General features: G+C 34.1%; 1 protein-coding gene across 1 annotated transcript; it reads left to right on the plus strand.

The window, feature by feature from the left end:
- Positions 1-7696: 7696 nt before the first annotated feature.
- Positions 7697-10509, plus strand: LOC147284401 (SUMO-conjugating enzyme SCE1). The gene is made up of 5 exons (XM_086243584.1): positions 7697-8006; positions 8131-8214; positions 9387-9539; positions 9648-9761; positions 10160-10509. Exons 1-5 carry the CDS (start codon positions 7935-7937, stop codon positions 10220-10222), a joined length of 486 nt encoding a protein of 161 aa, XP_086099710.1. The 5' UTR covers positions 7697-7934; the 3' UTR covers positions 10223-10509.
- Positions 10510-11991: the final 1482 nt, after the last annotated feature.

Genomic DNA, 11991 nt, shown 5'->3' on the forward strand with positions numbered 1-11991 from the left:
TCTCAAATTTGTATCTTAAATTGGGATGTAGCAATGTTCTACAAATAGTAATACACTTACATGTATAATGAAATATTATTTGGGATCCTAATATATTATGGCACACTTGAAGGCTCATTTATTTTACAATAAGTAATACAATTACACGTGTAATAATACATCATTTTCGAGTCCAATTTAGGATTATTTTACATAAAATGGTCGGTTCAAATGGTTTAAATAGAAATACTACTTATTTGAATTTCATGATGATATTATTATTATTTTTTTTAGGCCAAGCACGATGATATTATTCTTTTGGTACAAAAAGTAAAAGAAAAAACTAATCTAGAACATAATGGGGACTAGTAACTCCAACTAAATCATCAATTAATTCTTCGACATTGCTCTATTTCTTAGAGGATTCGTGTCATATTAGTAGAGATATTTATCATTTGGCTGCCTCCTTTGAAGATATTGAATTTTGTCATATTGTCGGAGAAGCAAATTTTTTGGTGAATGCAGCCTCGTTGGATCACTCTTAGCATTCCTCTAAGATTCGGATCCACGTACTCTTTCCCAATATATGTTGTTTCAGCTTTCACTTTTGATAGTATAGGTTCAGGTTGTAGTCCGGGCTTTATGTTGTAATTTCCTTTTCTTAGCAAAAACAAAAAAAATTGCTTGAACATGTCTTTGAGATTAGCTTACGTGATGAGGGAGGATAAAGTAAGAAATTAGGATTATGGTAGATATATAATTAGATTTCCACTAATGTAACAAAAAAATAAAAATTGCTCGGAGGTTTGTCAAGAATATAAAGGCCCAAATCCAAGGCTGACACTAGCAAGGAAATCAGGTGCGTAGTTCTTCTCCCCCATCGATATGCAAAAGCTTGTAAGGCTGTCCACAGTGGTGAGGGTGAGAGTGAGAATAATACATGGTCTGAAAATTAATTTTGTGATCTAAGAGTGATAATAATATGTGCTGAAGTTGCAGTGGTGCTAAAAGTAATACAATTGTACCTAATTTAGATTAAGTGATGGTTAAGTTATAATTTATAACTTAAATATTTATAAAAAAGTAAATTTCACTTTGCACCCCTGTGGCTTGTTTAGATTGTCAAGTTGCTCCCTCAGGTTTCAATTTTGGCAATTTAAAACCCAAAGTTTAAAATTAAAGACAATGTAGCCCCTCAATAAGTCTGACTGTTACGTTAAATGCTTATGTGGCACATGTAGGACCCACAATTAATGTCTGCAACCATCATAAGGGCAATTTCAGAAACGTTCGTCTTGCAAGAGCATAGAAAAGGAAAAATATCATGTGGTTGATCTTGTTGGCTTTTTGGGTTGTGATGGTTGTGATGGTAGTGCTGCTTTGTTGTATACTTGATGGGTGGAGATACTAAATCCTCTATTAAGAAGTCAACAATTGAATTTATTTGAAACAATTAATCATATGACTCTCACATGTGCCACATAAGCAATATTTAACGTCTAATTGTTAAGTCAGACTTACTGAGGGGCCATATTGTATTTGATTTCAAATCTTGAATTTCAAATTGTCAAAATTGAAACATAAAGGAGCAACTTGACAATCTGAGCAAACCTCAGGGGTGCAAAGTGAAATTTGCTCTTATAAAAATTATGCCATTGGTTTTATTTTAAAGAGATCTTTAATATAAGGTCAATATTGAATATATTTGGATTTATAATTTTACTACCCAAATTATAAATTCTATATTTTTTCTCCACCAATAGTCTTTCAAGTTGTTTGGTATTTTTTAATGTTTGAAATGCATAAAAATGATAAACACAACACAATTCATTGTATTTCATAATACGAACAACGACAAACATATAAAGGAAACCACACTAATAACTAAAGACTAGAACGAATACATAAAAATTAACAACAAAAGCAACACCCAACAACAAAGAAACTATGATGAAACGTCAAACACAATCTTCAATAGTTCCCACAAGTGGCCTCGGGCGAATCACGGGCGTTGGAGTTCCCGACGGTTCATATTGTCACTTCACAAAGTGTTGTATCTTGGTAAAACAATAGTGACAACTAAAAGGAAGGTTTTTCAGGTGAAGTGTTTGGTATTGTGTGTTGGCAAAACTCACCTAGTAACATGAAAACAAATTAATAAATCATAAATGATATACAAAAATTTTGAATTTGTTTTTTCCAACAAATATATTTGAATTTAATTAACAAAAAAATCATCACATCAATTTAGTTTTCCCCTAATGCGTTCTTGTTCCGCCGCTAAAATACATTTTTGATACTTCGTGGTGGCTTGCCCCATCTTCTTGAAGTGAGCTTGGACCGCCCCAAGTTGTTGCCCATTAGCCATGACTCGAGAACAATTTCGAATAAATTCATCGTACACTTTGTGCCAAAAATCCATATTTCTTTGATTGGAGCCGAGTTCACAATCTTTAGAGTGTTACATCTAAGCTACAACTAGAGCTACATTTTCCTCATTGGACCAATTGGGACCCTTTGGATTTACCCTGGTTGAAAAGAAATTTTTTGTACAACAAGTTAGTATGCAAAATATATACGAGTAAGTGAACATGATAAATAGATGTGTGAAAAAATAAAGTGTGAATGTTCAATTTATAAGAAAAGTGATGAAATAGCCATTGGAAATTTTTAGTTAATTTTTATGTATTTTTAATGTACTTATAACGGTCAATTAATTGGAGTCGTTAATTACTAACGAATATAATAAATGGAAGCCAGCTGTCTACCGGTTTTGAAAAAAAAAAAATTAAAACAAACGGTCTATTCATCTGGACCATTGATCCCGGACTGTGCGTTTGTTGCGTACGTTGCTCTTGTCTGTCACGCGGACCCCCACATGTCGACTACTTTATCTCAACTTTCTTTTAATACCCCTAACCAATACATCTAATTTCAACACAAATATACCCACCCATATTTAAAGCAAAAGGACTGGATGATCATTTCGCCACCCCAACTCTCTCTCCAAATGACACTCAAATTCACACACAAATGGGTGAACCCTACCAGTTTTTTGCACTCACTCTCAACCGAACCCTTACAACACTCTCAACTTTCACCCACAATTGCTCTCACTCTCAATTTTTCGGCCCACTATTCAGTATTTAAGACCAATCTCACACTCTCACTCTTACTCTCACTTTCACCATTATGGGTAGCCTAAGACCAAGAAGAGTGTAACAACTTTATAGCAGGTAAGAACAAGATAACCAAGATCCAAGATGATGTATATATTTAAGCTTATTATGTAAAATCAATTGATATGACCATATATTATTTGTTCGTATTTAAATTGTATAGAGCTTATTTATTTATAACGCATTAAAATATCTATTGCATTGTATACCACCTCAATTAGTATAAAAAATTAAAATAAGAGTTGGTATCCTTAGAATTAGTATGCACCTATTCAACATATTATTTATAAAGCTGTTTGAGGAGTTGGTTCGGAGGTGTAACTGTAAATCCAGGCACCTGAGTTCAAGTCTCCAGTTCGACCCTCGGAGCCAGACAGTAATAGAGATAAAATCTCATGTGAATCCTTTAAGCTCGGCATGAATTGTCTGTCTTTAAGATATAAAGAGATAGTGAAAGCATATGAAATAAAAACTTGAAATAAAAAATTATTCAAAATTGTTTTTAGTTAATAAATTTTAGTTTTAATTGTACCAAAAACAATAATTTTCATTTTATATATTATTTCATATACATTTTCCCTATTTTCCTTACATCTATCATTTCTTTTCTCATTGTCCTCTCCCTTTTCGTGCTTCATCTTTGATTGAAAACAAAAACAAAAAATAGAAATCTTACCAAAACGAAACATCGTGATAGCATTTCATCAAACATTAATTATGGAGACTAAACAACAGTTCATAATGTGTTACCTTTTACCTATTGGCAACGCAATAATCAACTCAAGCATAACTCTCACACAAGGCTGTCAATGTTATTCCAAGGTTTGTTCAAAATACCCTTTCTCCTGAAGAAATGAACACTGACCAGAAAACATAAAACGATAAAAAGACAGAAATATATCAACTTCAAGTCTTCAAGTTCTCTATTTTTTTACCTAACCCTTCAATCTTCATCCATCAGATTTTCCTCAACTCCAGCCAAGTAAACCGGAAGGAGGTCCCATTAACTGGAGCAATGTTAGGAATTCTAAATTTGTATCCAAAATGATATGACAATATATAATTGATTCATATATGGCTCACTTACATGTTCATTTATTTTACAACAAATAAAACACTAACACGAATAACTCATAATTTGAAATTCAAATTTAGGATATACAAATTTGAAATCTCTACCATTATTGCATTAAATGGTATCAAATAAAATAGTCTTATTGGATTGGATGTGGACCGGTTGGTTTGAAGACTGATTCATTTAGCATAATCTTCTTGTTTATGGGCTCGTTTGGTACGTCGGACTGTATTGACTAATTTCTGTCGGAAAGTATTAATCTGTTCCGGAGAGTACTGACTGTTTATTCAGAATATTATCAGGCATTTGATACTGTTCCGGATAAACAGTTTAACTAAGTTATACTGCGTTTGGTGCTCTGTCAGATAGCAGCGGATCATACTATTTTTTTAATTCTTTGATAACTTAGTGAAAATTAAAATTTATATGACACAAATTATTTTTGGCAAGATTCATACGACAAGATTTTTTTTTTCTTTTGTTTTTGCCAAGATCTATAGGACAAGAGGACATGAGGAAATTCATTCTCATAATTGTAGAACTTAGGATCATACATTTTACATAGTATATAAGCACATCTTTATTGAAGAAAAAATCATAACTTAATTCCCAAAAAAATGTAATAAAATGATCTATTGAATAAATTTAAAAGAAAAAATAAGAAGAGATAATTAGACATCATACATAGAAGATGAAATATATAAAGAAAGAGAAGAACAGAGAAGAAGCATATTGGAGAGAGTATAAGAGAGAGAGAGTGAGAGATGGATACCTGGAGAAAAGTGAAGAGAAGAACCTGTGGAGAAGATAGCAGAGAAAACCCTAGGGAGAAGAAGATGAAAATAACGCCTGTTGATTTTCAGCGTGTTTTTGTTTTCCCAATTTAAGCGTGTATTATCTAATCCTAGGTGTGTGTGTTGTATTAGTTAGTCAGGTAAGGAGAGTATTAAAAGCCCAATCCGGTTTACATAGTCAGGTAATTAAACAATATAAGTGAACACCAAACAACTGACATAGACTATTTATTCCTATCCAGAGTCTAATACGATGTACCAAACATGCCCTATATGTATTGGTGTGACATGTTTGCACCGACAAGAGTCTTACTAACTTTCGTAGTCCAAAAATAGCATGGTTAAGAGGTTGGATACTAACCCTTAATTGGAAAGCAAATAATTGAATAAACTTTGTATGCCACTTCTCTTTCGTTTTGTTTATAGGTAAGGAGTCATACTCAATAAGTCTTAGATCCACAAGGCTTGCTTGTCGAAATATGAAATGATCATTTGTGGAAAATTCCTTCTCCAAGGTTGCCTATTAAAGAATGCTTTTAACATATGATAATCATTAGTGTAACAAATTGCTCTTTAAGTGGGTAACAATGTTTGACCAAAAAAAAAAAGTGGGTAACAATGGACTAATAAACAACCAATAAATATAAAAAAGATGATGGACATTCATGATTACCCCAACCTCTATATATAAAATATGAAAAAATAACCCTCTAACCAACTTTCCCAATATTCATTAGCAAATATTTCCGTTAAATTTACTTCAAAGAAATTATCTAAGTATGGGGAGATCGTTAGCCTAGTGTCATTGCAATAGTTGCTTATTGTGTTTTACAAGTTTTCTAGGTAGGACATCAATCCGTGTAGTTTAATTAAATTTTTTAGATCAATAATTTAGTCATACTTCATCACTTTCCATAAAATTTTATACGACCTATTTCTTATAAATACATGTAATCACTCATAAAGAACACATATTAAGTAAATTCAAATATTTTTACTCATGTGAAAATCCAAATTTAAGATATATATATATATATATTTATAACTCATCGCATACTTACACTTTTACCATTAGACTATCACTGCATGTTTGAATGAATCGTATCATGTTTAATAAAAGAGCGGAGCTAGAGCCCTTTATTCTTTTTTTTTTTTTTTTTTTTTCCCCTTCGCTTCTTTGTAGTTTGTGCTTTCTGCTCCCGTGGGCCTTTTCCTCAGTTGCTCCCACGCCTTTTGATCTATTGCAAATTTTTCTATCCTTTCTAAAATGATTCTTCCCCACAACCACAAACCACCAATTAAGCTTGATCTAATACCAATTAATTAATGATAACCAGCAAATTAAAAACCTAACACTCAGATTACGAGGCTAGCTCTTCCTAGACCAATAGCAGACTTGCCTTGCATAATTACATAATATTTACATTAAATATCAAACACATCTATTAATCTATATAGTCCTGTGAACTATTTTGATAAAGAGGAAAGTTTGTGTTTTTTGGTGCTTAATTCTTTCAAGTACATGCATGGAGCACCAAATGGTCGGCATCAGATACAGAGGAAAGTTACTAATCTATTTTGATACATTATAGCTGTAGTAGTCGGTCATGTGGATGTGGTGTGGTGCCAGATAGACGTTTTTCAAAGTAGCCCAGTCACATTTCTTTGCTTTTAGTTCTTAATCATGCCTTGTCTTGCACATTCAAGTGCAATGGGACTCTAAAGTCTAAGCTTTATATCTCTTCTTTCCAGATCAAGCTTCATGCATTTGTCAACACATCCTATCACGATGTGCTTTCAGCTTTGGAATGGTACCTTTGGCAAGAATATGTCAATATCATATGCTACACTTTACCAAACTCTAGTATATGTCACTATTTTATGCTACATTTGCGGTCAAAGTTTGTCTCTCATTCTATTTTTGAAAATGAAAAAAATGTTAGTCACATGTGTTAATTGCAGTAAGATTAAGTAATTAATATTGTATTTAAATGTGGTTAATAAGTAGAGTAGCAATAATAACACTTCATGAATTTCAAATGGGGTCTTCATGATCACCGAGTTCCTGTAGTTCCCAAGCAATTAAAATTTGGCTGGGAAGGTTAGCAACAGAGGGACACGACCTTATCCAAATATGATCTTTGAAATTAATGAAAATAATGTTAAATGTACTTGGCCATAGACAACACATAATGATGGCAATTAATCTTGAAATTATAAGCTTTTTTCATCTTGAATATGATATATCTTCTTAAAGATGAAAAAAGCTTATAATTAGTCTAGATAGCATTGATCTAAATGATGAAACCGAATTATGACCTAAGAAAAGCCTACTTTTTTTTTTTTGGACCAATAATAAAAACCTAATTCTTAAGTAGAGGGGCCTCAATTGCAATAATGATTTTGTCAAATTTGAATGTTGTTTTATACTAGTGAAGGCTTCATCTCCTACCAACAGCCCTGCTTTCCTAAGATAAAAAGACTTTTTCTTTGTTTCAAGCCCAATCCAGGAAGCCCATTTAACATAGCAAGAGCTTGGCTAATGGGCTGTTAGGTAACAACAGTACTCTAAAGCCCAATATAGGAAGCCCAATCGACGCCCACAGTATTTGACTGCTTAAAGGACTCTCATCAATGAGCAAATCACTTCAAGCAAACAGTGGCGTGGTTCACGTGAACAGCATACAGTGGCGTGGTTCTCACGCGAGAAATTAAAAAGAAAAAATTCGCAAAATTAATTGACTTATCTGGAGGCAACTTTTTTATAATCGAGAAATTGAGTCGAAACACATAAAGCGAAGAGAATCGGCTCATCTGGGTGTGGCCATCCATTCGCTGTTCCGCACCAAAAAGTCGCTGTCGCTCGCTATCCTTCAATCTCCGCTCCAAAAACCCAGAAACGCTGCCATGTCCGGTGGAGGTATTGCTCGTGGTCGTCTCGCCGAGGAGCGCAAGTCATGGCGGAAGAACCACCCTCATGTCTGTACATCTACCCATAACCCCCCCCCCCCCCCTCATCAACCCAAATTACTGTTTCTTAATTTTTGTTTTTTTGTTTTTGTTATGTTGGTTTTGGTTTTGATTTTCTGGTTTCGTGTTGTAGGGTTTTGTTGCGAAGCCGGAGACTCTGCCCGATGGTACTGTGAATTTGATGGTGTGGCATTGCACGATTCCTGGGAAGCCCGGTGTAAGCTTCTCAAACTTGAGAATTTTGAATCTTTACTGTTGTTATTGTATTTCTGGGTAAAATTGCTTAGCTTTCTTGGTTCCAACAGAGTATTGGGTAAACTGAGTGAGTACACCGTTTGAGATAGCTGGAGGCCGGAGTTCTGAAACTTTCCTCAAAATTTGCTATTTTCTGTTGGCAACAATTAAAGCAGACTTATTTGTTTTTATTATTTATTTATTAGGTAATGTATTCTTGTCATGGAGTTTGAGAGTTTGATGTGTCATGTTGTCACCTTGCCAATGTCAGTCGTCACCTCACAGCTGATCAGGGAAAATCATGCTTGATGTGTGTGGTTTTGATTGACCAAGTACTAGTACATGTTAGACTCCTTGATAAAAGAACCCTTTACGCTATATTTATTGTTGAGAATACATGTGGGCGACTTGATGTGTTACTCGCATGATTTAGATCGGATTTAGTTAGCATTTTGAACTACATTTTTTCTAACTCAATTTGTGAGTCGTTTTTGTGCTTGACATGTTTGAGTGAATCTATATTGTACAATGGGTCTAATACTTGGACAATGATGTATATGAACTTGAATGGTGATGAAACAAATATTGAGCCATTTCGAGCTTGAAATTTTTTTATTCCCTAACATATCTCTCAGATTTTGGATGAATTGCTTATGCTCAAATGTGAAGAATCCTGGCTTTCTTTTTTATCTAGAGAGATGGAATAATTTGGTATCCTTCTTATATATTTTAGCTTCTGACATTTTGTACCATAATGCAGAAGCTTGTGTTGATTTTAGTGGAAGACTCGGCAGGAATGGCCTTCTTGTAGGGTTTTTTTCTAATATCCATAGTGTCTTTATCTCCATTTGTAATTTTGTATTCTTCTTTTTCTTTTTCAATTTTATACCTTAAGATTATAGTTTCCATGTCCATTCAACATGGTCTGTATTAATTATTTATGGTGTATTTATTTTAAGGGTTTGTACTTCAAGGAATGTGCAAGAGAACATTATATGGTTTTGTATCAACCGCTTCATGCCTTTATATTCTATTTTTCTTGAATTTTAAAGTGACATTTGAAGATCAACAGAAAATGAGAAGAATAAAGGAGCTTTTGTAAAATGTAATGTTTTTTCTTTGGCATTAACAATTGTTATTAATATTATGTTGCAGACTGACTGGGAGGGTGGTTTCTTCCCACTTACACTTCATTTCAGTGAAGACTACCCTAGCAAGCCTCCAAAGTGTAAATTTCCAGCAGGTTTCTTCCACCCAAATGTATATCCATCTGGAACTGTTTGTCTATCAATTCTTAATGAGGACAGCGTAAGTACCTTCTGCTTGTTTTAACAAATGGAAGCCACTTCTTTGGCATGGAGAATTTAGTGAGTTTTTTAGTCCATGGTACTTAGCATGCTTTGTGTTTATATGTAGGGTTGGAGGCCTGCAATAACTGTGAAGCAAATTCTTGTGGGAATTCAGGATTTGCTCGATCAGCCGAATCCTGCTGATCCTGCACAGACAGAAGGGTATCACCTCTTCATTCAGGTATGTTGCTCCTTATCAGCTCTGTATCTTCCCTTTGCTCCATAAAGCAACTTTAATGGTTGTATACATCTACTTTCGAATTGTGAAGTGCATTGCCTCAGTTTCTAAGGTGATGCAATATCATTGGGTCTTTCAGCAGACAAAAGGTTCAGCCTTTCTGCTTTATAATACACTAGCTTCATTATGCCTGTCAGTGGCAATTAGCATCAGAACTCGCCACAAGTGATTGCAACTTTAGGGTGCCATTGTTGTGTTATCTATTGGTGGTTAGACATAGGACAATAGGATTAAGTGTGGAGAAGTGACCACCCTTTGCAAACCTTTTACAAGTTAGACAGGAGTTAATTTGTCTTTGCTTGAGTTTTTGTTCTAATATTTTACAATGGGACTTTATGCAGGATGCTACAGAGTACAAGAAAAGGGTTCGGCAGCAGGCCAAGCAATACCCACCTCTGGTCTAATGCAAAGCTTTCTAGTCCTAGAAAGTGCTGGTACTTCTGTAATTGTCAATTGCTGCCTTTTGTTTAGTGTTAAAACTACCTATGCCAAAGATTGTTGTTTGGAATTGTTAGCTAGCATCATGTGAAGACTACATGGTTGAATTATTTTTCCTTTGATCAGATTTGGATTAACTTGTATTACTGTATGACAGTATACCAGTGATCTAGGGATACTCAATGGTATTCGTGTCAGTGAGAAACATAATCTTGCATGTTGGGGCAATGTCAATTGTATTAATTTATGAGTATGACCTTCGTAGTTTTGTGTGCGTTTGAGGATGAGTAATACTACAGGCACCAAAAATAAAATAAATCTCAAACCTTAGATACCAACTGATAGAGATTGTTTTCATAATTTCATGTCATTTGTCATATGAGTTGGTATCTAAAATTTTGAAGAAAAAAAGAAAATGGTACCTATAATATTACTGTGGATGGGAGGATGATTGAAAGGGCTGTGATCACTGATCAAGCCTTGTACTGTGGAGGAGATTCCTGTTTAGGACCTCTTTCCCAGTAACTCCATGTCGGTCTTAAGATTCAAGTTCGAAATAAACTCAACCCACAGGTTAAGTTCACTGATCCAAATTGCGAAAAACAACATATTATAAATATAACTATCATTTAATAAATAAAAACTGTAGTATTATAAATCTGTTGAGATGTTGAGAAAACAAGTGTCATTATGGATTAATTCGAGCGAGTTTAAATTGGAACGGGTTCAACTCTCAGTGAGTAAATTCCAGTCCAACGCAAATTTTGTTGTTTTCTTTTATTTGAGAGTTCTAAAACATTATGGAAAAAACTATGGACAGGCTAGACCACAAGCTAGTGCCTGATGCATACTAATCAAACCCGATAAAAAAATTTCTTTATATTTCTAAAGAGTGCCTCTATTCATATCCTACTTTATACCCTGCATCAAAAATTTATCCCAAAATTTTTAGTTTTGCTCTCAACATTTTTTTTTTATCAAAAAAAATAAAACACCAGCATACAATCCACCCATCTTAGCCCCACCCTCCTCTCCCTCCCACCCATTGCCGGTAGCAACCCCATTGGTGGTGAGGGGACGCTTGACCACTCCCTTCCCCCAACCAGCCGGATTCTCTTTTTTTCTCTCACTCTCTTTCTCTACTACTCTTTGTTGAAGCCCAATTGATGTGACAATTTTTCACTTATATAGGCTCACTCGGCTATTTTGAATTTTGTTTATTTAGAGCAAGTAAAAAATTAACATTTTATCTACCACAAAAATTGGTGACTAAAAAATAAAATTGGAATAATAGTGAGTAACTCTAGTATTACTCTTCCCAAATTTCAAATTGGCTAAACAAACACAATAGAGTATTGTTAGGGATCCCAAATTTAGATTCCAAATACATGTGACAATGTTTCATAAATTCATGTTTAGGTATACTCTAAAATCACTTATTTATAACAAGTAAACATCATTACATCATTATTTGAGATTCAATTTTTGTCTGACTTATTTGCACACTTACCCCATAAAACCATAGTTTTATCTTATTTTACTCTCTTAAAGTTTATTGTTTCAATTATCCCATGTAAGTTTCCAGTCTCACATATCTTGAAATCGTTAAATCCGGCCATTACATCATTTGAATTGTTGACGTGACATTTATATGGCAGGGGATAAATTGACGGTGGGATGAACATATTTGACGTTTCGAATTATGTGAGACACAAAAAAAAATTACCTAAGATAA

This window comes from Dryas octopetala, chromosome 5, assembly GCF_963921425.1.
Source record: "Dryas octopetala chromosome 5, drDryOcto1.1, whole genome shotgun sequence".
Lineage (NCBI taxonomy): Eukaryota > Viridiplantae > Streptophyta > Magnoliopsida > Rosales > Rosaceae > Dryas > Dryas octopetala.